At 39.4% G+C, this 27,131-nt stretch overlaps 2 protein-coding genes and 1 pseudogene across 2 annotated transcripts; 2 read left to right on the top strand and 1 right to left on the bottom strand.

The window, feature by feature from the left end:
* Positions 1-1,338: 1,338 nt before the first annotated feature.
* On the bottom strand, positions 1,339-12,857 carry LOC133979407 (coiled-coil domain-containing protein 158-like). The gene is made up of 23 exons (XM_062417918.1): positions 12,761-12,857; positions 12,607-12,664; positions 11,799-11,947; positions 10,646-10,818; positions 10,450-10,559; positions 10,049-10,370; positions 9,895-9,950; positions 8,949-9,059; positions 8,700-8,781; positions 8,248-8,367; positions 7,305-7,502; positions 6,860-7,096; positions 6,582-6,750; positions 5,890-6,042; positions 5,364-5,476; positions 4,691-4,849; positions 4,103-4,195; positions 3,726-3,848; positions 3,195-3,349; positions 2,806-2,868; positions 2,564-2,625; positions 1,911-2,062; positions 1,339-1,417 (listed from the first exon to the last, which is right to left on the bottom strand). The coding sequence occupies exons 1-22, from the start codon at positions 12,855-12,857 to the stop codon at positions 1,959-1,961; spliced, it is 2,907 nt and encodes a 968-aa protein (XP_062273902.1). The 3' UTR covers positions 1,339-1,417; positions 1,911-1,958.
* A 463-nt stretch (positions 12,858-13,320) lies between these two features.
* LOC133978940 (cyclin-G2-like) lies at positions 13,321-18,588 on the top strand (annotated as a pseudogene).
* A 2,146-nt stretch (positions 18,589-20,734) lies between these two features.
* On the top strand, positions 20,735-26,435 carry LOC133979532 (sia-alpha-2,3-Gal-beta-1,4-GlcNAc-R:alpha 2,8-sialyltransferase-like). Its single transcript, XM_062418066.1, has 4 exons — positions 20,735-20,892; positions 21,958-22,080; positions 23,642-24,199; positions 26,153-26,435. The coding sequence occupies exons 1-4, from the start codon at positions 20,735-20,737 to the stop codon at positions 26,433-26,435; spliced, it is 1,122 nt and encodes a 373-aa protein (XP_062274050.1).
* Positions 26,436-27,131: the final 696 nt, after the last annotated feature.

The following is a 27,131-nucleotide window of genomic DNA, read 5'->3' as shown; positions in this document are numbered from 1 at the left end:
AAACAAGCGACTTGTGTTTGACTCCTTGCAGGACGAAGAGACTGAATCCATCACAGGGGGATGTTTTGACAGTGGCCTTCAAGAGTCTTCAACATCAACTTTCGCCATTCAAGAGGAGAAAAAAAACGATTTCTCAAGTCAGGAAAGCACAGTGATGTTTAAACCCAAAACTAAGAAAACAAAGAGAGCATGTAAGTACAAAACAAAGTCACCTTCTACTCAAAAATATGTTTTGCCATCATGGATGTTTGAGTTTCAATCTGCTGAATGACGCATGCACATAGTTTGACACCCAGAGGCCTGTTTTCACATTCACCTGCCGTAAAGTGGAACAACGTTTCTCTGAACTCACCTTAAATCAGATTTTTTTTTAAAGACATGTACCGACAAGCATAATATCCCCACTTGTTTGGAGCCAGTTGTGGTCCAGTGAAACAAGGAAGTGTGATGCGGAAATGGGAAGCTTTCAGCGCACAAACACTGAGAATGGACTGAACAGTGAAGTAGGAGACATCATGTGTGCAGCAGTTAAAACTTCTGAAATGAAATACAGTATATTTGTAGACTAATAGATTATAGGTTTTTAATGGGGTAGAAGGGGTATTAAGCATTTTAAGAATTTTAACGAGATAACTGAACTTTTTTTGTGGTGTGTCAAACTGCACATGCATCATACAGCACAGTGAAGTTGAGTGGAGGGGGACTTTAAAACTCACAAAATCTTAATCCCATGAATAGCAGGGATTTATGAAATGTGCAGGTTTTACATGAACACGTAACGTATGAAACATGTCACCCGCAACCCAAAACTTGGATGAAAACTGACGCAGGTTAACCACTGCCAGACTCAAGCAACACGTCTAAAGAGCTCCTCTTTCAAATCCAAACACAAAATCTCGACAATTCGTGTCCCTTCACCATCCGTTCGATGTTCTGTGTGAAACAGTTGGTTTGTTGACAAGATGAGGAGCTGAAACAGATGTATGTTAACTCAGCTGTAAGGAGATATGTAATCCACAATAGACTGACAGTGTCAAGGGTAAAAGTAAGGCCACAGTTAGAAGAGGCTTTCAAAAGACCAGTGTTTGGTTTCAGTGTGAACGCAGAGCATTTGAAAACAGGAAATGCAGACATATGAGAAAGAGAAAAGAGAACTCATGTCTCGTCGTTTCTGAATGATCTCTGAGAAGGAACAATAGAAACAACATACTGTCTGTGCTGCATTGTTATCATCATTAAATGTAGGATAAACCTAAACTATGTAGAATAAACTTAACTGGTATCATTGCTCTTTTGAAATAAGTACTTGAACACTTGCATTTTGAAAAAAAACTTTATTTAAACAATCACAAAAAGACACTTGATCAGTAGTTTTATGAAACCTTCCTTTGGCGTTCAACTTCACCCGGTGAGCTTTCTGCAAGACAAACAAAATGACTTCTAATTATATTAATTCGAAAGTTTTATGAGATGACACAGATAATGATCAACAACATTTACACAGTTAAGTCTGATAACTATTGAAGGAACAAATTAGATTTCAGTTCGCTCGTTGCATCTTCTCAACACCTCAGACCCGTCCTGTGACATTTGTTGCACTTTAACATGAAATTATGACGTTGTCTGTTACTGATTAGCTCTTAGTATTTGACTTTTGTGTGTACGTTGCCAAACTTTCTCTTTAAGTTAAGTGTGACTCTTATCTCAGCTTCTGGAGGAGCCACTGAACTGATACGGTATCGTAAAAAAAAAACAACAACACAATGACTTAGTCCAGTCGTTGTAACCAGGTCAACAGACTTTCATTGCTTTTATTCCTGCTACAAAGAAATGTTGTGTTCTTGAACACAATCTATTACACTGTGTTCGTAATGATGTGATAAACTTTGCATATTTACAAAACAACTTACTGCTGAGAGGAGCCAGCCTCAGGACTGTTGTAGTGTGTTGTGTCACTGTTAGCTGTTAGGGTCAAAGGTCAGGAGAGCGTGCACGGGCGACCTGCGGCCTGGTGAGTGTAGCTTTGGGGAGGAAGTGTACTGTGGACCTGATATTAGATGACCTAGAAGAGCCACAACGTCTATGTTAGAGAATTAAATAGTGATACTTGTGAAAATCCATTCATTTACTTGTTCCATCCTTTGTAACGCTGCAACAAATTATTATTTTCATTATCGATGAATCTGCTGACAGTTCTCAGAATTATTCAATTAATCATTTGCTCCATAAAATGTCAGAAAATAATGAAAAATGCCCATCACAGTCCAAGGTGACATCTTCAAATTGCCTGTTTTACCTCACCAATAATTCAAATCTCAAAGATAATTAATTAACAGCTGCTTAAAAGTTGCAAAGCTGGAATTGTTCATATTTGAGAAGCTGCAAACAGAGAATAATTGCCAAATGTATACTTTTCTGCCAATTGACCATTTAATTAACCCATTAATCGTCACGTTGTATGAACACCGTTTTTAATGAAAGGAGTAACAGGAAATTGTATGGAAAAAAGGGAGCTTTTCATTGGATTGCAGGAAAATGACAGGAACTAGTGATGAAGACTCACCCTCACTGAAGGAGTTGTTGCTTATTGTTTTCAGCTCAGCTGTCTTCAGGAAATGTGGCTCACTGTACACACGCATTACATCAAATTACACAGCCTGTAGCACTTAGCAGCGCCTTGCATGTTGCATGAGGGTTAAAAAGGTCACGAGGGTAGATGGTGTGACCGTCTCGAGCTTTAAGGCAAATCATGCTCATAGCATTCAAACAAAAACAGAGCTGGTTATACTGGGATGCTCTCCCTACCTGCCACAAGTCTTTCTTCTCAGTCTGGAGCCAGTTTTTACATCTTCATACTCGTCAGCACTGCTGTAGTAACAGAGGAACATTAAAACATACAGTGAGACTTCACAAAATGAATTTATCACATTCCAACAGAGATGAAACAGTCAACAGCTTGTTTTCTCTTAATGGAGTCCATTACAAGTACATTACAGTACAGGTCATGAATCACAATGTGGTCAGTGACACTAATCATGTATGGACAGCCCCTCCCTGCCTCCCTCCCTCCCTCCTTCGAATAACTTCCTAGTCACTTAGTAGCGTCACATGATTTTCAGATGTGAACTTTTGACCTAAGCTAGCCTAAGGATGAAGCTAATCCTTCCAGTGTGTGGGAATGGAGCCAGACGTACAATGCGGTTCTCTCCGGTGCGGACCGCCTCCTGTGGAAACTGTTGCCGGTGGCGCCGTTATCGGTGTGTGGTCTGCGGTTCTCCGAAATCACTCCACGCAGCTCTTTCACGAGAGACCTGAGCTCCCAGGTGTGGCTCTCCTGCTGCTGCTTTGACTTCCAACAGCGAAAGGAGGACAAAGGAGACGGAGACAAAGTCAACATACTGCTGTAGTGATGTCAGTTATCATAAACATAGAAACCAATATCACACAATCAATTTCTGTGAGAATTATCTTTAATCATGATGAAGAGAGTTAAAACATAATCTTGTATTAGCAGTGTGACTTTATCAACAAAACATGGCAGTATTTCACTGTCTGATGTCTCTCTGTGCCGCAGGAATGTAACGCTGTGTATGTTTTTTATTTAAAGGCCGAGCAGATGTGCTGAGCTTGTGTCTGTGCGGCTAAATAAACAATGATTCACACATGCACTCGATGAGCCGGAATCATGCGAGATAGGGTGAGATATAGGGAGTTTCTGACTGTACCTTCATGTGGGTGTTGGAGACGTGCTGGGAGAAGGGTGGAGCAGGGAGTGCGGTCGGGTTCGGAGAGTCCAGGACAGGTGGAGTTACATTCGGAGCAGTGCGCAAATTTTGACCTTGGAGTTCCTAAAAGAAAAGATAAAATAGGTTATATCTCAAGATATCTAATGACATGGAGTTGAACTAGATTAAGATATTACTATCACACATGCAGAATGAAGAGAAAACAGAGGACTTATATACATATATTTACCATACACATACAGTACCAGTCAAATGTTTGGACATACTTTTCCTTTCACTTGAAAGAGAAAGTGTTTTCAAACTTTTTACTGGTACTGTATATTTAAAACGGGCTATTTGTGTGTGATCCGCTCTACCTTCAAATCCAGGGCATGTTTGAGTTTCAGACGAAAGAACTCCTGCTCCTGCAGCTGGATAAAATCCTGACAGTCTGTGAAGCTCTCTGACATCTTTGGTAAGATACAGAGCATATGAAACAATAACACAGTGATAGAGACAAATAGAGCAGAAGCAGAGCAGGAAAACACTGATACTGTTCTTTTTTTACCTGAATTTATAAACTCAAACATTAGTTTCGTTCCAGAGGGGGAGACACCACAGATAGTAAAAGTTATTTAAATTTCATTAATATGCCTGTTATCCTTTTTTGACCTTTTCTAATCATGTACTTGTTTGGTGCAAAGTATGCCTTCAATAGTCAGCTGACAGCAGAAAGATAACAGCAAATGATGGGGAGTGAAGGCCCCAGCTGGACTTGAGCTGCAAACATCAATCTCTAGGCTGCCCCAACTATATGTTATTGAAAACTGAATCTATTTTAATGTAAATTCTTATTATTCATTGTTGAAAAAAACACCTGTCACCATCTTATTCAGGTTACTCTAAAAGCCAGATTTCATTTGGTGGTAATATAATGACAAACATTTAGTGTAAATGAGCGCCACCTTGTGAAGGATTCCCTCCAGCTTGCTGATCCTGTCCCTTAACTGTTTATCTTTGGACTGAAGGGCCTCCAGCTCATTAGCAAGCTGTCTTTTCTCCTCCCTGACAAAGGTGAGCTCCTGGAGCTGACGCTGGTTCTCCAGGCTCTGGTAGTGCTTCTCCTGGATGGGGAAAGCATAGAAATGGAGAAAATGGTGAAACAATACCAGCATCTGAAATATAGATATTTTTGTGGGACTGAGAAATGTTATCTCAGTAGAAAAAAATGGAATTTCCAAGATAAAGCACTACAGACGTTAGAAGAACTTAATGATTTATAATAGCTCCGATGCTTTGGAAGCACTCAAATGTCGTTACTGCTCACTGTTTCATTTCTACTTGAGTAAGATTTTAAAAAGTAATTTATAAAAGTTAAATGGTTAGTAGTTTCTCTTTTGTGCCTGATTTGAGATATCCGGATCTCCATGAGGTGAATGTCTAGCTTCTCAAGTTGTCTGCTTTCCAGGCATTCAATTTCACCCAAACAAAAATGAAGGTATATGAATGTTACAATAAATGAAAAACTACACAGCAAAGTAAAATTACTGAATAAACTGTTGATGACCAAAAAATAAAGTTGCCTGGAGAAAAGCCAGTAAAGAATCTACACAAACAGCTGTACATCGAGCTTTTCACCTGATGCAGCTTCTCCACAGTTTCCTCCAGATGTTGGATCCTACTATGCAGAGAGTCAACCTGTTCTCTCCTGGCAGTGATCTCTTTCTGCATGCCCATGGCCACCTGAAGGCCTGAGGTGGAGACAAACACGTGAGAGAAACACAGACGAAAAGAAAGCAGTGGGGTTAACAAGTGAAAGAAAACATCATGGACATAATGTATTGAGAATATAAATCAACAGCGTTTTGATCTCAGAGAGTATCTGTGCACATCAAGGTTGTGTTAATGGTTACACATGTCAGATTACATCTCTTAGTCTGCAATACAGCAGAAGGAGGACATGAATAAATGCAGTTTTCTTTGAAATTTACTGTAATTCACTAATGTTTTTTTTTAGTTCTTGGTGTCGGCATTCATAGATTTCATTAAGATCCAAATAATTCACAGTTATCTACACTCAATCAGAGGTTGGATGTCAAACGACAGATGTTTCTCTGTGTGTCTTTTAATTAAGCCTCATAATAAATAATGACTTGGATCTCACCGTGTCCATCAGCTCCTTCCAGGGTCCTTAGGGTGCTCCTGACCTGGTCCAGCTCTGCCTGGGCGTTCTTCAGCTGACTCTGAAGCTTCAGCACCACACCCTCGTGCTCCTCGCTCTTGCAGCTGTGAAGCCGTTGCAGCTCCTTGTGCTCCTCTGAAATTGCGCCCGCAAAAACACATGCATTATATCCGCAGTGAGAGACACGCACATTAACACATGAGCAAACACACGCAACAATAGAAGGGCTTGGTTGACAATATAAACATACCAAACATGGTTCTTTGCTTTCTTAACACAGCAGGACAAGAAGATCATTTGATTTGGCCAAAAAACCTGACCGCTTTCTTCTAGAAAGAGCACTGTGGTGATCTATAATTCCTAGAGTGTGGAAGGACCAGTTTTTGCAGTCTGCTGCTTAAAGGTAGCAAAACTCCTACAGGCCATAGTCCTTTCTTAACTTCCCATCATACAAAATGGTGAAAATTCACAGCCAGAACATTGTATTTTTAGTGGTAATGAACACATCAGTATTAAAATATGAAGGAGTCTGTCCCTTCCCAGCACAAGACTACCAGCTGAAGAGGATGTATAGTCTTATAAGAGCACTTCAATTTGGTTGTATGAATAAAGTTTGCTTGTGATGGATATGGGCCTCCAGTGTGGTGAAAAACATTCAGTGAAGCTCAACTCACTATTGAGGGTGAGTAACTGCACACGGTGCACCTCTAGCCGGGTGGTGAGGTGCTGTTTCTCAAGTGTCTCCTCCCGAACTTGTCGAGTCTGCTCCATCACAGACGCCTGTAGCTGGCACCTCTCGTGCTCCGCAGCTGCCAGGTCTGACTTGTGGTAATCTAACTCGGCCTGATGGCACAGGAGGAAAGTGAAGTTAGCGATGGTGTGGAGACCTATACTACATGGAAATAGTTAGGAAAAGTCAAGTAATTTTTCATCAAATTGTATCGCTGCTAACCCTGAGCTCCTGAATCTCCAACTTGTGCTGGTTCAGCTGGTTGCTGAGGTGGCTGTTCTCCTGGTGAAGGCTGTCGATGGTGTGGCTGTGTTGCGCCGTCATCTGGCTACTGTTCTCCATCTGCAACCTGAGAATTTCTACCATTTTCTCTCTTTCACTCAGTGTCAGCCTCAGTGTCTCTCTCTCTGCGTGAAGGATCTGGCACTGGCTCTGAGCGTCTTCCAGTCTGGCAAGGTGCTGAAAAAATGAATTACTCTTGATTAAAGCGATGAGCAAAAACAGGCACAGGCAGGTAGTTATCAGATCAAGGCAGTATGTTTCATAACTGATGATGATATTAAGGATAACACACACACACACACACACACACACACACACACACACACACACACACACACACACACACACACACACACACACACACACACACACACTGGTGTGTTACCTGTTCGGCTTCTTGCTGCCTGCGCTGGAGTTCCTCCTCCTGGTATTTCCTCCCCTCCTGGGCCCTCTGATCCAGCAGGGCCAGTAGATTTCTTTTCTCCTCCCCAGCTCTGTGAAGCTGCTCCCTCGCCACCTCCAGCTCTCCTCTCAGGACCTTCACCTCCTCCCGGAGGTCACACTGCTGCTGCTCACTGCATCTCTGGAAGATGAAGCACAGTGACACAGTGGGCTTGCTGCATTTAAATGGGCAGGAAATAATATTTTGGCAGTGTGAAGAAATAGGATATTAATAACGGAGAGAAACTAGTTTGACATTTCATCTGTTGTTATTCTTGTATTGCTGATGAACCGAGCATGCTCTGTGTTTTAACAAACTACTGAACATTGACACTTGGCTCTGCAGGCTCATGTGAAAGTAGAGACGATGAAGTTTGAGCAGTTCAATTGTAAAAATGCAACATGAATAGATGCATTAAACTTTAGAATAATGGTATAAAACACTGGATTTTTACATAAGCATGATTTGTGTGATCTTAATATGAAACTACTCTTTTTTCATTATCTTTTCTCTAAAAACTTCCAATAAGCCACAAAATGTCTGCACCATGATACAGGTACCTCTAACTGCATTTGCCATTCTGAATCAGTAGGTTGCACTACAACAGTAAGTGTGGTTTCAGTCAGCAAAACCCACCCCCGAACCTGAGCCTCCGTCTGAGCCTGGCAATCCTCTTTGACTGTTTCCACCACAGTCTTAAGCTCTTTCAGCAGCAGATTACACACCTCCAGATTGTAATGCAGCTCCAGCAGAGTAAGGCTACATTCAACTTTAGTATTACTAAAATTACATCATGTGAAATTAACCTGACTCTGCAGTTGCCACTTTAAATGGGATCTTTTTAATGTTATGAAACATAGACCAACTTGGAAATTGGCTGCAACACCTTAAGTTGTCCGAGCTGAGACCGAAGCTCCTCTGTCTGTTGTAGTGATCGTTCTTTCTCTCTCTGGACGTTCACCAGCTGTGACTGAGCCTGAATGAGCTGCTGCTCCAGACGACAAACCTACAGTGTAGTAAATCCCATTTACAAACCAAAACAAAAAACAAGTTTTAGTTGCCATTCTGAATCAGAAAAACTCAGAAGTTTCCAACTCTGTTGCTTTTCCACATTCAAAGAGTTAAATAATTGCTGAAATTTAACACCAGCAAGAAAATGAAGGTGGTGGCTGTTATGTTTGTTTAATCTTTGAGCCACTTTTACAAACAACTACACACAATAAGGATGTGTCACTGTGCTCTGTGCATTCAGTGGAGTGTGTAACATGTGGTTGGTTTATATGAAAATTTAACAGATCCAGTGACTCACTGCTCATAATATTTTACATACTACCTTACCTTATCTTTATGGCTGGTGACGGTTGACTCCATCTCACTGACCTTACGCTGGTGCAATGATGCCTGTCCCTTTGCAAGTCTCCTGAGAATAAAAATGAATGTTTAAAAATGTGTGATGATTTCTGACACATGAAATTCATGTCTGATCACTTCAGTAACAGGACTTATACTGTGATTAAACACATGTGGTTGCTGAGTAATAAACACAGCCAAGTAGATTTATATTTGTAAACCCATGTGAGAACTTACTTTAGCAGCTCCAGTTTGACACTTAAGTTGACGCCGCTGTCTTTTGATGAACTCAGTTTGTCGGTCAACATCGCCACCTCCTGGCCAAGACTCGCTATCAGCTGCTCCATTCTAAGACAGAGATGTGCAGAGTTTAAAGGATGGGTTCCCAATTTTAAAAGTCAGTCTTAAACCAACAGTTAGGAGCTCAAATGAACATTGAAACAGGTTTTTCTTGCTGTAATTATTCCTGCTGTTCATACTGACCATTAGAAGAGCCCTTCATAATGCATTTACAATGTAAGTGATGGGGGCCAAAATCACACTGTCCTTCCGTGCAGAAATGTTTTTATAAGTTTATCTGAAGCTTACTAGTCAAGTCAAATAGATATCTTTCAACATTACAGTATATTTTAGTGTCAAAGTTCCTCTTTTTGTTACTATACTTCTACCACAGCTCAACAGGGAAACACAAAGAGGGATGCAAATATCCACTTGATATGGACTGCTGAAGCCTCATATAAGTTTCAGATCAACTTTTAAATGTATTTTTGCACAAAATGACTTCACATGCACATTGAACGTGCATGTGAAGGGGATCTTAGTCAGTGTGAACAGGAGGAATGATTACAGCAAGGAAAACCTCTTTTACTATTCGTATGAACCTGACTGACATGAAGTTAAATTAGCTGTGAGTACTCACATTTTTAGCATTTATATCTGTCCATAACAGTGAGATGACTTACTGGTCAGGACACACTTCATGATTTACGGGTAACAGGTAAAACTCTGTTTACACTTTCACATCCTCGTTTAAACAATGAACTTGACTACTACTCAATCAGTGAAAAACACATGCTAAAAAGTCTTGCATAAAACTGCATTACAAGAATAAAAATAAAAATGTAAAAAGTTTATCACATCTTTTTCTGATTTTAATATGCAACTATTTAAAATTATTATTTACCTTTCTTTTTGCGTATTTACTCCATTGCACTGTTCATTCCCCAGATGTTCCACTGACTGCCATAAAACAGATAAAAAACAATCAGATGAAAGCTTAAGAGGAGAAGTTCCACAATCTAAACTACATTGATCTTTAACTGACTTCTATTACTTACTAAAACATGTTTCTCCTGTAGCTCCTCTTTTTCTTCATAATGATCCTCAGTTACATTAACAGCTAACGGTGGCTGTCTTGGAATATTGGTGACTTTAGGACTGGTGATGGATTTGTGTGCACACTGTTTCTCATGAGATAACAACGTATGGTACAAATCCTTTATATTCCATTCCAGTGTCTCTACTTTCCTGTTAAGTGCCAACGTCTCATTCTCCGTTTTCTGCAGCTTCTGGTCCTCAGAACTTTTGATGTTTTGGATCTCCTCCAACATGCGCAGCATCTTTTCCATCTGATCAACGTGTTTCCTCGAATCCTTCATTCTACACATGATAAGATCTGTGGGTCAAAGGGATTTTAAACAATTTCTTTACTCAAGCAAAATGTTATCAGGGTGTTCACCTGAGGTCAGACAGGACGTTTTTCTCTATCTGGACTTTCTGCAGCTTGATCTGCAGGTCCATGATGGCCTTGTCAAAACCGAATGTCTCTTGTTCAGGTTGGTCACACATCTGTGTTTCAGAAAGTAAAATAACACATACATCACTATTTCAGTCATTTACACAGCAGGATTTATGACTGAAATAAAACCAGGAACCTCGTTGAGCTGCAAATTAGACATCTGCTGGAGGCAGTCATCTAACACATTCTCCAACACCTCCTTTCCACGAGTGCTGACCTCCTGGTTTAAACGCTCTGGACTACAGATAAGAGGCTGAGTCCCTGTCTGCTGGTGGGCTGAGAAAATGGTTGAATCATCAAGTGAGCCATCTGCAAAACAAACAGTTCAGTTCAATTCAGTTCAGTTCAGAGCTTTATTGTCCCTTAAGGGGAAATTTGGTTTGTAGTGACAGTACAAAAAAACAACTAACACAACAGTGACATAGAACATCATCGCAGCATACAGCACAACCAAACTTGATAAGAAACAATCAAGATCACAGTTAAAAGCAGAAGTATCAAAAGAGTATAAAAGAGTGAACTTTGTCATCCATTAACAGGTCACAGTCACATTCATTTACAAAATCATTTAAAGTTGTGCTAAAAAAGCAGTGCAATCAAGAGTTGTGCAAGTTAATTTCATTGATTGCGCCTGGACCAAGTAAGTATAAAATATACATGTTCAGGTTGTCAGTGGTACTGGGGTTTGGGAAACATTTACATAGGCTGGGCTACTGCTCATCTTGATTTTTCAAATTTTGATTTCCTTGGAATCTTTCCTGAACAAATCGGTAGACTCAAGATTGAGTGGTGTTGTTTTTCATTTATCAATTCTTTTTTTAACGCTTTCGTCAGGTTCAGGTCAGGTTTTCTTTAGAGCAGATGTATTCAAATGTGGTTTGCATGTGCAAACCAGAGAGAAAATACACTCTTTAGAAAAAAAAGTAAAATAAACAACAACAAGGGGAGGATCCATCTCTCTAATACACAACAAAATCTACATTATGTGGCACATATATACATACAGATGTACATACATACACACCTGTATACACACACACACACACACATTTGTGCATATATATTCATATCAGCCCATAATAATTTTGCCCTTGGAGGGGTAAAAGAAAATTGTTTTAAATTGGAAGCTAAGTCAATTTTAATTTCATAGTTTTAATGTAATTCTCTCCATAATGTATAGTGTATACATTGATATGTCTTACTTAACATTAATTCATCCTAAACAAACTTTTTTTCATCTGCCTGACTGCTACATAAGTAAAATGTTGACTGAAGCTGTTTGCACTCACCAACATTAAGCTCGTACTCATAGCCGCTGTGCTCAGGTGTGCTGCTGATGTCATATGTGCAGCCAAATCTTTCCAAGGCCACTTTGGTGGCATTTTCCACCTCCTCCTGAAGCCTCTGGGTTTCCTTGGTGCGCCTATTAAGCTCCTCACTGGCAAGAAATAAAAAGCTACTGATTAAGTTTTATGAGAGCTATCAATTTGTTGTATTTTAAACTATGCTTTGATGTAAAAATGTATTTTATGGTTAGATTCTATTATCTATTTTATGTTAAATGTGCTGTATCAAACTGGATGACGCCTAACCATCCTGCAAAAGTTCAATGGGTACAAAAAATCAGATATGTCTATCTGATGGAACATATGACTGCACTCCTACAGCTAAAAATGCCTATATTTATGAGGACATGGAAACCTGTTATTATATACCTGGGTTAAGATTTTCATTCTCTACGTGATGGACTTATGGTGTCTACTTTGACCCTATGCAGCATTATTTTATTTGTAGGTAGCTTACATATGTGCGGAATGAAGCCCAATCTCAAGTTGATTTGACTGTACTGTTCTGTACAGTTAAAATTGCCTGTTAATGTGTATGAATGGCAATAAAGTTTTTTTTAAAAAAAATAAGAAAGTGTTGTATCTGTTTTTTTAACATCTTAGGGCCATCCTGGAAGTGAGTGTTCTCACTTTAATGTGATATATTGTATTGGTGACTTTCCTAGATCCATTAGTAAAATTACTTTAGCAAAGATTTTAAAAGTATTTCGCTACTACATGTAATGATAATAGTTTAAAAAATTACAGTTACCTCAACTCATCCAGGGTCAGACTGTTGAATCTCAGCGGTGAGCAGGTGTCATGGGTCTCTATAAAGTAGATTAAATTAAAAGTAAAAATGAATTGTAAACACTTGACAATCTAATTAAAGTGCTGACAGACATTTTCCCTGAACTTTCTCTCACCTGTTGTTGTTGCTACTGCTGCTCTCAGCTTCATGTGATGCGACGATAGCTCAGTGTTTCCACTGTGAGGATCAGAGGGCTGAAACCTCGATGACATTTCTGTTCACATTAGCAGACAGGGTATTTATAAAACTATGAACTATCCGGACCGCTGCTCGAAGCTAACGTTAAAGTTTCATTATTATGGGAACAGCATTTAGTTAAAGTTTCATCACCATGGGAACAGCATCCATGGCTAACCTAGCAACCCCTTACAACGTCGATAATTGGATCTATTTGTGCACTAATCGTTAGGTAACATGACCTGACTAGCTACAGCAGTCGCTACATATGGTTAAGTAGTTATTTAGTATAATGACATAAAAAAATTATGGTAAAAAGAAAAGTTAGCGCGGACCGTTTCAAACATGACTGTCAACATCCGCTTTTTTTCCTCCCTCCAGTTTATTATGATGTAACCACGCAAAGTAAATGCGTCTACCGCGGTGCATGCTGGTCAATGAAGTAAATAAAAGGCTTGTTTGTTTATTCGGAGCGGACCCTCCTTAGGAGCAAAAGAGGTCAAGGATTTTGTGTTTTTTTTTAACATTAGCAGCACAACCTTTGGAGTCAAAATGGAAATGTGAATAACTGAGAAGGATAATTAAACTGCAGCCCTGGTTTTATATCCTGCACCGCCGCTGCTTTTATTGGGGGGGCAAAGAAGGTAAGAAGGGTAGTTTCTGGGTTTTCAATAGCAAGCTAGCAGAGGTAGGTTGAATAGCTTACTTGTTTTCTTGTTAATGAATGTTGTTGTTTCCCCTGAACTGTGTATGATAAGAGCTGGTGAAAGTTACACAGGAGATTAAAGCGTCTAAGTCGAGCGAAATGACATAACATTACCCTTCATGTGATTATTTTGGTGACCTACTTTCTGGTGGTCAGTGGATATTTAGGTTAAACCCACTATGCCTAAATTAAGGTTAACGTTTATTTTCCTCCAACATGTCATTTCTTGCACAATATCCCAATGAATCGATGTATAACACGGTTACAGCTGCGATATAATCTTTAAGAGAAAGTATTTGTAAGGTTTTGGGCGGTAGGTGGGGGGGGGGGGTTTTCCTATGATACTTGACACCCATTAGTAGGTGTGGTCTTAACTTACAAGACAACATTTACTTTGCTCTGTTGTCTTCACTCCTCACTGCACGAAAACAGCTGTCCATATCTGGCTTTTGTATCGCAATGCAGAAGAAGTAAGACATAATGTTGTTTTCCAGGATGAGGGATCTCCAAGGCGTCGACAGCCTACTCTTGAAAGAGTTAAAGTCATGCTCCGTGAAAGAGTACAACTTTCTTCCAAGGGAGACTGGCCTGAAGCTGATGGAGTCGACAGAGGTAACCCACTGACCCACTTTTTAGTTTTTGTCTGTCTGTGTCTGTCTGGGCATGCATTTTATATTAAGGTTGCATAAAATGCTTGCTATTTCTAGCGATTCATTTATAATATGTTACGGTGCATTTTTCAGAATCACGGTGGAGTGTCAGCGAAAAGCAGAGACACCCGAGTGGAAGAGTTGTGGGGTCTGACCAGTTTCTTTGGCTACAGCACCCAGACTTTTGTGCAAGCTGTCAATTTGCTTGACAGATTCCTCACCATTATGAAGGTATGAATTTAATATAGCATTCCAGCACAAGATGTTGTTATAATATAACTCAATTACAGTTTGTTTTTCAACCATATACTCTTAACTCTTCACGTTTTATTTAAATTTTTTAGTTAGATTTAGTCACTTGGTTCAGAACATGCTTTTTTATTCCATATGCACGCATCTACTACATAACTTTGTCTTTTTTAGATTCTTCAGCAGACAAAACGTGACAACAATGACCTTGTTTGACTTTGGATCATGAGATGTTGACTCACTTATCACTGTTGTGTTATTGTGACAGGTGCAGCCCAAACACTTGCCCTGTATTGGAGTCTGCTGTCTCCACATTGCAGCCAAAATGGTCGAGGAGGAGAGCAATATCTCACCCACCCAAGAACTAATTCGCATCAGCCAAAGCAAGTTCACTGTGTCGGACCTCTGTCGTATGGAGAAGATCATCTCAGAGAAGCTCAGCGTGGAGCCCAAAGCAGTGACGGCCTTAACCTTTCTACAGCTCTACTATTCAGCCTTCACATCCCTGTCTGCTGGAAGGTAAGCATTTCCTTTTCTGCTACTTTCTTTTATTGTTACCGCTGAAGCATTACTCCCGTTTGCATGGAGTTGGTAAAACAGATTCTGATTTATGAGGTTTGTACTGGTGGATCACAGTAGGATTCCCTCTATATTTTAAGGGAGGAGATCCCAAGCATTGGGAGACTGGAAGCACAGCTCAAAGCCTGCTTATGCCGGCTTGTTTTCTCTAAAGCAAAAGTAAGGATTGTTCTCAGGTGACAATTTCACAGCATTGCAGCGCTGATTATGAGTCCCATGTCTCATAAATCTGTCGTTTTTTTTCCTCCGCAGCCATCAGTGCTGGCACTGGCCCTCATTGCTCAGGAGTTTGACGCCCTTCAGTCCATCACCGCGTTGAAGATTGTTCAGCAATTCCAAAGATATCTAAAGGTATGAAAAGAGAAATGTAATGTATGGCTGCAACTAAAGGTTATTTAGATTAATCTACTAATTATATTTCTAATTAATTGTTTTGTCTACAAAATGACAACACATAGTAAAAACTGTCCATCATGAGTTCCCACAATCCATGGGGTTAACATATGTCCTGTTTTGTCCAACTAATGGTCCAAAGATATATAATACATTATCATAAAATACTAGTAAACTGCAGAATATTCACTTGAAATTGGGCTTAAAAATTTGTCGATTATCCAAATTGTAGCTGAATAATTTTCTATCAGTTGATGAACCTACTAATAGTTGCAGCTCTATTTTAATGCTTCTATTACATTTTTCATAGACTCTGGTGATACATTTATATTCTGGATAAATAACATTGATTTCACTGTTTCTCTGGACTTTCATAATTCCCCATTTTGTGTTACTATTTGAGCACAAACACTAAGTTTTAAGATGAGATTGGCTCATGTAGCAGCATATAAACTCTATACACTGAGGAGTTGTTTCTTTACTCCTTCAATTCCAGCATTTCTTACATTTCTTTGCTTCTTATAATGCTTGTGACGAATCTTCAGGCCAGTCATTTCAGTGTACCTGGCCTGCCAACCATTCCTGAGGGGAGCTGGGATGAGAGCGAGAGGTTAATAGTCCACTTTGATTTCCTTAATTTACCTGCTTGCTGCTTCTTTTGACTGAAAACACAATGCTTTGGTGCTGAACTATTGACAAAATAGTCAGTTTTTAATGTCATTGCATTAGTTTTTAAGTCTCCTCAACTCCTGGGATACTTCACTCAAAGTGTTTAACAGAAATTTAAGAACAAATTACATTTAACTGTTGAATTAGATCTGTAATCAATAGCTGGTTAAACATCTGGTGGCAAAGACAGTCTTGCTTAATCAACCATTGTGCTCATGGTTGGTGTTAATATAATGGCAGAAAAAAGTCTGCACACTGTAGCTCCCAATGCATGTATAATTTAATAGGATGTCACAAGTGACGTTTCGAGCCGTCTTCTCTTCTTCAGACTAAAGACATAATGTATAGTCGCCATCTTAAATACACAAAGACCCAGGTCAGCTGACAGTCACATGATGTGCCAATCCCACTATATTTACATGCGTACATATAAGTGTTAATATAACCCACTGACTTTGTCATTGCCTTTAGTACACTGGTTCCCAACTGGGGCTAAAGTCCGCCTTGCCAGTTAGCTATGTAGCTATTAAACCTGATAGTTAGCATGTGTCAATAATTCCTCACAACTAATCTCTATGTAAGAAGTAGTTTGCAACACTTGGTACTCCACTAAGTTAAAATTTAACAACTGCCGGTGCAAGTGGCCCTGAAAAGTTCTTAAAGTAAAACAGTCCAAAAGAGAAACTCGCTGTTTGGTTGAGCTGTTCGCAGCTCATGTCCACACAATCAGGCTGTGACCTGTGATGAGACATTGCTTCATTCCAAGAAGTCACAAATAACAATACTGGGAACCAGTGTCTTAGCTCGTGTCATCCTGAAATCCTTAGAAGGATAGTTTCACAATTTGTCAACTCTGTCTTAAAACAACACTCACTCAATATGAACACTGAAAGAGGTTTTCCTCGCTGTAATCATTCCTCCTCTTCATACTGGCTATTAAAAGATCCTCTTCAAATGTGCTTTCACTGTAAGTGATAGTGACCGCACTCATAAAGCGCTCTTCTATTTTTTCAGACTCTCAAAGCAATTTACACTAAATGCCACATTTACTCATTCACATCCATCAGGAGGAGTTTCTAATTATTCACACACCAATAGCACAGCCCATGGGACCCAATTTAGGGTTCAGTATCTTGCTCAAGGACACTTTGACATGTGGACCAGAGGATCTGTGCTTCCATTTGGTGGATGACCCGATCTACCTCCTGAGCCTCAGCCGCCTGGGGCCAAAATCTGGTCCTCATGCGCAAAAATGTATTTAAATTGATGTGAAGCTCATATGAGGCTTCAGCAGTCTGAGTTAGTCACATCAAGTGGATATCTGCCACATTTATAGTCTTTTTTTAGCATCAAATTCTCTTTGTGTTTCCCTGTTGAGCTGTGGTGGAGGTATAGTAACAAAAAGAGGAACATTCACACTAAAATGACTGTAATTTTGAAAGATATCTGCTAGATTTGGATCATTTGGACGACTGAAGCTTCATTTTAGCTTCAGATACATTTTAAATTCACTTTTCCTGATTGATAATTTGATAATTGTTCTTTCTAATTATCCCTTTACATTAATCCAGTAAACATCATCAAAGATTCACAGTAGTAGTAAAATGCAACAGTAGAACAATCGTACATGATTATATGAGTATGCATTTTGATGATTAATGGCCCGTTTTCTCTCGTAGCGAGGACTCCTGCGAGGACATGAGCTGTGGAGAAGACAGCCCATGTGGTTCACCAGGCAGTGACGGCGAAGGAGCTTTCTTCCTTTCCACCTTTCTCAACCGCAGAAAGTGACGCCCTCTTTTCTGTGCAGTAACGACGGATGTGTGATTGTCCTCTGAAGTGTAATTAATTTTAAGGTGGTCCCCATGTTTCAGTGCAGACCTCTCTGTTTCACTTGCCACGTGTACGTAGGTATGCCAAGTGATCATTAAGTGCCTGTGTTAATTCAGTTTACTGTCTGTGTCTTTTATTGTATTAATGCAACGTGGAAAATTGCAAAATCTCGGCAGCTTGATGGCAATACATCAGAATGTCTTTTTTTTCTTTTTTCTCAAGACTTTGTGTTTGTTTGTGTCCAAGTTTTGACACATTCCAGGAAAAATAGCGACGCTCACAGGAGAATTTACGGATGTGAGTCATAAAGTTACTGTTGAACACCAGCTAAAACATCCTCAGTCTTTTTTTAAAACCTGTTTTTATACTCGATACCACACATATAGTATTCTGCTAATGTGACATATAAAAACCATGTAGTGTGAAAATACCATATGCATGGATATGTTGAAATATATGATTATGAATGGTTGTTGTATGCTTTGTTCACCAAGATAAGCTTACTGTAAAAAAAAAAAGAGTGAAAAGTTTTTTTTAAAAATATGTAAATAATGTGTAAAAATAGAAGAAAAAATGTCATGCTTTTGTGAATGCGAGATTATGTGTGTTGTATTTGATATAATGTTAAAAATGAAATATCTTGGAAGGGTTAGAAATAATTCTACCAAATAAAAAAAGTACTTTTTATCCTGTTTGTTTTACTCAATTCACTTCCGTCATGAGTTAAAATGAGGCGTCATATCTTTATTTTAGACACTTATGTGCACACTTTAATATTAAAGATGAGTAGAGCTGCAAGAATTACATCAACTATTTTAATAATCATTTTGTCTAAAGAAGAAAACTCCCCAAATGATCTTGATTGCAGCTTCTTAAATGTGAATATTCTCTGGTTTCTTAAAGTCTTATAAGACAGTTGACTGAGTATATTTTGATTTGGACAAAACAAGACATTTGAGGCCATCACCTTGGGCTTTGTGTCATTTTTCACCATTTTAGGACATTTTATAGACCAAACAACTACTTGATTAATTGAGGCAATACTCAATAGATTTATCAGCAATGAAAATAATAATTAGTTGCAGTTCTCGAGTAGCGTTTAACCAAGGTCAGGAGGTGTAAAATCAGAAAACCAGCATGCAGGTCTGGATTACGAAACAGGCCTAGTTTGACTGTGTGGTAATTAGGTTGTGGTTATTTAATGAAAAGCAGATTTGCTGAGGAATATGCACCATTAAAGTGCAATATAATATGTATTGCTGCTGCCACTATTTTAAACCACTGAAGATCTTTTACCCCAGTGTTACTTACAACTGTTGCACTCAACGCTGTGATTTAAAGTGTCAGATGGTCTTCCAGAAGGCATCAACATACCCGTTCTTATTTTTAAAGCCTTGCTATATAAATTGCAGAGATATTTAACATCCCTAGTGGAGTTCAAAGTGAACATCCGTACCAGCAGGATGGATTAACAGGTTTCAGAGACTGGTTTTCAGTTCTGGCATGAACTGCAGAACAACCTAAAGTAACTAGAATTAAAGGCTGATTAAATGCATGCACCCCCTTTTTTCTATATTAATGCTAATTTTGTTGCATATAAAGTAACTTTGAATTAAAGATCATTAATTGATTACTTATTATGCATCATCTAATCACATAAACTCATGGTGACCCGATCATTTCCTTTTGTTGAGCACAAGGAATTCATGATTCATCTTGCATTAAATAATGACCCATGTATGAGTGAAGCATTATTTAAAGTGCCCCTCCAATCAAAAATGTGTTTGTCTTCTTGTTCCTTCAGAAGGATGTTTTTTATCTGCTGAAGGCTGAACGTTTCTCTGCTAACCTTAATTATATTTACCTATATGGGGCATGATGTCTGACATTGAGCCAAATATGGTCCAAAATGTAATTTGCAGAAGTGTGATGGGGAAATCTCTAGTGTACAGACACTGAGAATGTATTTGACAGTGAAAAGGTCCAGCAGGAAATATCTCTATAGGCCAATTCATAAAATCTGGATTTGTTTTTTAGTAAGGGAGTGGGAGTAGGGGTCATTTTGAAAGTTTCGGCCTTTAATTGAACCTTTGTAGTGTAGAAAAAAACATATCATACACAAATTACTGAAAGCAGAGTATTGTTTGATGTCTCGAAACAAGTCTCGAGGGGGCCAGATGTTTAGTACTCTCATCACAGCCAGGCTCATATTAAATATGAGAGGCCATAAATTAGTGGATGATGCTTCCTCCCTTAGAGCCTCATTCCTTTCTAACCCATTCATTTTATTACTGGACAAGCTTTCCTTTATACTGAGAGCTGGGTCAGTGTGTGTGTGTGTGTGTGTGTGTGTGTGTGTGTGTGTGTGTGTGTGTGTGTGTGTGTGTGTGTGTGTGTGTGAGAGAGAGAGAGAGAGAGAGAGAGAGAGAGAGAGAGAGAGAGAGAGAGAGAGAGAGAAAGGGGAGGAGGTGGATTTGGTGGTGGAGGAGGACGAGGCTCGTTTTGTTGCAGACTGGATGTGTTGACAGGCATTTCTCCTCCATCTCCTTGATTAAAAAACCGGGGCAGCCTGTAAGAGGAGCAGCAGCAGCAGCGGACAGAGGAGCAGCAGCGGTCGGGGGCTGGGCAGGAATGAGAGCGCACCGTGCCGGGGCATCACCACCATGCAGCCGACCACCACCAGCCGTCCATTTTACACGATTGTATGAGCCGATGCGCGCCGTCGCCAGTGTGTCTCTACCTTGCAGACAGGCAGCAGTGTGCAGTCCCGGTGATGACAACATAGGCCAACGCCTCGCTTCAGATCCACACAGGGAATGAAAAAGCACCCAAGATGGTCCGCATCGCCAAGGCCCTGGGTTTGGTCATCCTGTGCGTCGCCGTGCTCATATTGTCTCTCATCAGCTATGTGTCCCTCAGAAAAGACAGCCTCTTCGGCTCCTCAAAATACTACATGGGAGGCCCGAGGATTATGTTTCACGCAGGTTTTCGGTGAGTGCTCGTCTCCAGCAGAGATTGTAGGTGGTGGATGTGATGCTGTGCACATATAAACACAGACAGGAGCTGTTGTGGCCCACTGGGCACGATTCAAATCCTGGATGTAATGCGCCAGATCCACACATCACTTTCCCTCAAATTTATGCCAAATTCTTTCTGTCAATTAAAAACTGGTGAGCTGCCCAAGGTGCTCATGTTGAAACCCAGGATGCCACAGTGCCTTTTTTTTCTTTTTCTTTTTTTTTTACTTAAAAAAGCAGACATCATAGCTGGGAAATAAATAAATAAAATGTTGAGATAGAAACATAAGGAGGGGGAATTCAATATCATTACGTTTTGTTAAAAAAAATAAATAAATAAATAATTAAATAAGATGCTGCAACAGAGGCTTCATGTTTTCCATGTGCTTATGACACTACCTGTTTTTTTTTTAATTGACCTCAATGATAGGGCTGAATGATATGGACAAAATCACAATATCACAATATTTTTTACCAAATACTTCGATATGGATCGTACGATATTATAGGGATGACTATTGGTGCTTTCACAAGATGTTCACAATGACATTTTTGATAAATAATCATCAGTAGTGTGGATAAAGGCAAATGATAGCAGCTAGAGAATAAATGACTGTACAGAATAACTGTATTAATGACTTTTGTTCTTTCTTACAACATGTTATCAATTATATATTTTGTGAAGGATTCAGGCATACAGAATTCAATTGATGTAGGCCAAACAATACTTCAAATTTGATCATTTCCATAGGAAAACTATATATTGTTGTTGTTTTTTTAACCATTTTTTCTAACCCTTATTCATTCATTCATTTGTTTGTTTGTTAACTTATGCCCTTATTTGTTAAAATAGGGATTGTGTTATTTATTTGCTGAGATATACTAACATAACTGAAATCATCATCATAAACATACATCATATCCACTTTTGTTGCTGACCCATACAGGTTTAGTAAATTATTTATTAACTATTAATAAAATTGGTTTAGAACAGCGAAGCTCAGCCATAATACCCTATTTCTTGTAATGTTGTCCTTAGGTCTCAGTTTGCAATGAATTTTCTGGACCCTTCCTTCATCCCCTTAACCAATGCCCTAAATGAGGAGCTCCAAGGAAAACCATACAAATGGAAATTCAACAAGACTGCTTTTTATCAGCAGAGGTAAGATATAGATGTTATCTGACATTTTTATTTTCTAGTTTGTGAAGGTTTCTGTGTGAATATTTGTCACCCTGCAGTATGTGCAATAAGCATTATCCAAACTAAAGTTTGGGAAGCAAGGTGGTCTTGAGCTTCAAGGGCTTTAAAATGGGGGGAAGACTAGTTCTGCATGTTGTTTCACAGTTATATCTCGAAATGGGGGTTTCTAGTAGCTGATTCGAGTAGTCTGTTAAAGAGTTTCTGCAGTGGCAAACCAGTGGAAGTCCAAATTATTGGTTTTATGATAGCGCCCACTAGCTTTGCATTAATTTGACAGAATACTATTAGTTGTATGTCTATACAAATGGAGAACTTTGACACAGCCAATCAAATACTTACATCAAACAATAATGTGGAAGTCTATCATAGGAGGAGCAGATGGTCACACTGAGACTGATTGCATCCTGCTACACAACACAAGAGCCACAAACTGTGAACAACTCACATCATCTTTCCTGCTAAAGTGTCCTTCTTATCTAACTTTCAAACATGAATAAAAGTCTTGTCCTGCAGCTTAGCCAAGCCACAGAAAAAACATTCACTAGGGAAAAGTCAGTTTGAAGGCCCACTACTACCACTAGGTCCTGTTAGATACCGGTGTGGTCCTTAAGGGGCCTTATGCTCCATCAGAAATGTTTTATCGGTCTAATAGCTTTGGAAACCTCCTCCTCTCCACAGCTCTTCAACATCGGATTTCGTCACTTTTGATTTCTGACTACTATCAAGCATAAACAGATTCTTACTCTTTAATAACACTGCTAGCAACACACTGTCTGCACATGACTCACACATTTTTATTGTCTTTTTCAAGTATCACTTTTCAGTCTGCATTGCTGACTGTTATTGATTGTGAAGCTGTAACGAAAACAATAATTGATTAGAGAGAGGCCCTCAAATAGATAACAATGCAATACTGATAAGTGGTAATTGATAGCATACACAGATAATGCATCCACTGAACAGCTGATAGTGAGAGAAAATCAATTAGCAAACATAGATAATGGATTCCGCTGCACGCTCCCTCAAACAAAGAGAATGACTGAACTTTGAGACTGTGTCCTGACCACCTGACCACCTATAACTAAGCAGTAGGGGAAATGTTCAACTCTTTTCCAAGAGTTATTTTGCCTAGTATTTCCTTCCTTTAAAAAAAAGCAGCGATTAATCTGTTGCATTCAGCTGTGGTTTAAATGTCTCTGTGAGTCAATTACATTAAGTGATAGCTGCACTAATGCACATTGTGGTTTCATTTGTGTTTATGGAGGCTTCGGTCAGTGAAGAACTTGGTCTTTTTCCAATTTCTGTCTTTAGTTCTTAAAGAAATTGAGTTTTTGCGTTTTGCCTTTAGTTAATAGTTGACAGTAGTGATATCGACAGAAAATCAAGGGAGAGAGGTAGGGAATCGAACAAGAACATTGCAGTTATATGGTTGGCATTTTAACCACCAGGCCACATCCCTTTTTAGATAAATAAGTAATTCCTATATGTACCCATAGTTTACTTTAATGGCTTCTTCTTCCAGGAAAGATATCTTCAGCTACATTGACATTCCCACCAACTTCTCGCTCACAAAGAACAGTGTACGCGTTGGCCAGCTGATGCACTTTGACTACTCCAGCCACAAATATGTCTTCTCTATCAGTAACAACTTCAAGTCCCTGCTCCCAGACCTCTCTCCTATCCTCAACAAGCATTACAGCATGTGTGCTGTGGTGGGCAACAGCGGCATCCTGACTGGAAGCCACTGTGGCCCAGAAATTGACCAGGCTGACTTTGTATTCCGCTGCAACTTCGCCCCAACGGAGGTCTACTCCAAGGACGTGGGAAGGAAGACTAACCTGACCACGTTTAACCCCAGCATCCTGGAGAGGTACTACAATAACCTGCTGACAATACAAGATAGGAATAACTTCTTCCTCAACCTGAAGAAGCTTGAGGGGGCCATCCTGTGGATCCCGGCCTTCTTCCTCCATACTTCAGCTACAGTGACCCGGACCCTGGTGGACTTCTTTGTGGAGCACAAGGGCCAACTGAAGATCGAACTGGCCTGGCCAGGAAACATCATGCACGATGTTAACAAGTAAGAATGTTGATCTGATTAGTAATTTAATATTTACACAACTTAAATTATTAAAAAGCTAACTGGAATGTACCAAAATGAGCTACCAGCTACCATGGAGAACACTAAACTCAATTTCAGTGTTTTAGGAAACTGGGGCTTTAGTTTCAAGAATTGAAAGCTTCCATATGGTTAAGATATAGGTTATAGAAATGTTTAGACTGAATAAGCTTACATTTGAGAACTTTAAATGACGATTTAAATATGTGTATATAATGGGTTATATTGGGGCCTGCATTAGATCTCCCCTCAGGGTATCTAAGCAACAAACAACTGTGCAACAGTGGTACATATAGAGCTATATAACATACAGTCTAAAATCAGATAAATCTCCAGATTTTTAAAAATATAATTGTTTCTATTCATGAGCTTTTAATATGTAGTGATGTCAGCAGACACTGAAACACAGGAACACATTCAGTACAAAAGTAACATTAAGCAACAAAATACTCTTACCATGAAGTAAGTATTAATGTAGTATTTATTTGTTAACAAAGTAAGAAAGAAACAACAACCACAAAGACAACAACCGTGTCATCTCTTAGGGCATTGAGGATCTTTGAGGGCATTTAGACATTTCAAGCTGTTAAAACTTTTTTCCCGAAAAAAATCAATATCTCTGGAAAGAAGGTCAAATCATTGTCTGCTAGTCTTTGTGAATCAGTTTTTTGGGGAGCAGTTTTCTTATCATCAAAGGTGCTTGTATACTAGAGGGAGGAGATCGAGTGTACATCCAAAGATAACACAGTCTCTGTAGGGGAAGTATGTTTGTTTCTATATTTTGGAAAGCAGGTCGAAAATATAGACCAAAGTAGATATAGCATTGGTCAATCCCATAAATAAATGTAACAGAATTCCTTCTTACACATTAATAAACTGCTTAAATGTGCCACAGTTAGCCAAGAAACAATTTTTCATCTGTATTGCCTGAACAGATGTTACAGAGTGACCTTAAAAACAGAATATGAGATTGAAATAACAAAGTTATTGAGATCAATAAGAAGAGTTTCCTAGAATATCTTTAAACATTCAGTACTTGACACTCTTTTAATACACAGACAAGACACATTTTGGTCTGCACAAAAAAAGTATTGATGTTCAGAATCCAGCTTGTATTCCCAGAAGATTGAAATGATTATTTTTTTCTGGGACTTCACTAAAGTAGCTTTTCATGATTCACTGTTAAAAATAATCCTTATTTATCTTATACTGGCCTTTTATGCAGCCTCTCAGTTCAGCCTCTGTTTCTTAACAGAGCGGCAGTTTTAGCTCCTGTCTCTTTAAGGCCCCCTCCTGATGATCCTGCTCTGTTCTGATTGGCCAGCTTGAAGATATTTGGAGCACTTTGTATCAGTTAGAAAGAATGAGGGGTGAAATAGTACGGGCAGAAACAGCCACAGTGATGATGATGAGACAACAAGCACACCTCCAACAGGTAAACTGCTGATTTGATGTTTGCCGTGCTGTGTAATAAAAAAACGACTCATAGCATGCCAACTAGATTTGAGTCATGGCTCTGTGTGACTACCCTAGAACAGTGGAAAAATGCCATAATGTTAGCAAGCAGAGCAGCGAACTTACATACTGTGTGTGGAGCAGATGACCATATAAAGAAATGGGTCAAAATGACGTTTTGAAAAGGGTCTATTGTCGAGTATTCATCTCATGACCTCAGTATTTCTAAAATTCTGGCCACGACCCCAAGTATAAAGATGATAAAACCATAACCACACACATTTTTCATGGCCATCGCAATTTCTCCTACATGCTTGAAAGGGGAGGAGAGGCGTGATAAGTTGGTTGCAATCTGCAGCCTCACCACTAGATGCCACTAAATCCTACACACTGCACCTTTAAAGGCAGTTTTGATTTAATTTTGGATTTTTAATGACTGAGTTGTCGTTTTCCTCACAGATACTGGAAGACTAAAAACCTCTCTCCCAAACGGCTCAGCACTGGAATCCTCATGTACACGCTGGCCTCCGCCATGTGTGACGAGATCCATCTCTACGGCTTCTGGCCCTTCGGCTGGGACCCCAACACAGGCAATGATTTGCCTTACCACTATTACGACAAGAAAGGGACCAAATTCACCACCAAGTGGCAGGAGACCCACCAGCTGCCCACCGAGTTCAAGCTGCTCTACAAGCTACACAGAGAGGGTGTGATCAAACTCAGCCTGACACACTGCTCTTAGACGCAAAGCATGTGTTGGATGGTTAAGGGGTGACTCCAGAGACTGTGACGCAGATACATCAGCTCCACTTAAAATTTTTGTTGTGACCCACATTGCATGATAAGTGTTAACCCAATTTATGACACCCCCATACTACAAACACACACTCATGTCAAGGTGTAATTTCACACGAAGATGTCCAGCTCACGTGGGATGTAAATCACAAACTTTCCACAGCGTCATTCGGTATTGTTGTGTTCAGTACTACAGTCAACACTTAACGCTGCTCGGTTGCTTCCATTACTCTCCTTTGCATGGCTGTGGGCCGTTGCTGAACAGCTTGAACTGTCTATTTTAACTGGAGTCTGTCGGAGTTTCAGCTGTGGAAACATATATATAGTCAAATCTTCCAGTTCTGTTTAATAGTGTTGTTTGATTAATCGCCTTTTACAACTGTATACTGATTCTGTACACTGAAATCACTGCCTAATCTCAGGGAAGGAGTTAGATCAGTGTTTTTTTGTAATCAGATTCAATGCCTCAAGAGAGGTACAGTTTCTGTTTTCAGCCCCCCCCCCCAATGAGGTGTCAGACAATCTGCACTGCTCTGGAAGATGGTATTTGTTTACAAGACTGTACTACATACATACATATATATACATATATATATATATATATATATATATATATATATATATATATATATATATATATATA

Source organism: Scomber scombrus, chromosome 4, assembly GCF_963691925.1.
Source record: "Scomber scombrus chromosome 4, fScoSco1.1, whole genome shotgun sequence".
NCBI classification, from domain to species: Eukaryota; Metazoa; Chordata; class Actinopteri; order Scombriformes; family Scombridae; genus Scomber; species Scomber scombrus.
Note: the sequence above shows the minus strand (reverse complement) of the source record. Positions and strands in the feature narration are given on the sequence as shown.

Excerpts from the sequence above, each read along its gene's own strand:
- LOC133979407 (XM_062417918.1), bottom strand. The coding sequence starts at position 12,857 with ATGTCATCGAGGTTTCAGCCCTCTGATCCTCACAGTGGAAACACTGAG. Across the intron at positions 12,665-12,760 it reads AGCAGTAGCAACAACAACAG|AGACCCATGACACCTGCTCA; the intron begins GTGAGAGAAAGT and ends TCTACTTTATAG. Across the intron at positions 10,819-11,798 it reads TGAGTACGAGCTTAATGTTG|ATGGCTCACTTGATGATTCA; the intron begins GTGAGTGCAAAC and ends TTTGTTTTGCAG.
- LOC133979532 (XM_062418066.1), top strand. The coding sequence starts at position 20,735 with ATGGTCCGCATCGCCAAGGCCCTGGGTTTGGTCATCCTGTGCGTCGCC. Across the intron at positions 20,893-21,957 it reads ATGTTTCACGCAGGTTTTCG|GTCTCAGTTTGCAATGAATT; the intron begins GTGAGTGCTCGT and ends TGTTGTCCTTAG. Across the intron at positions 22,081-23,641 it reads ACTGCTTTTTATCAGCAGAG|GAAAGATATCTTCAGCTACA; the intron begins GTAAGATATAGA and ends TTCTTCTTCCAG.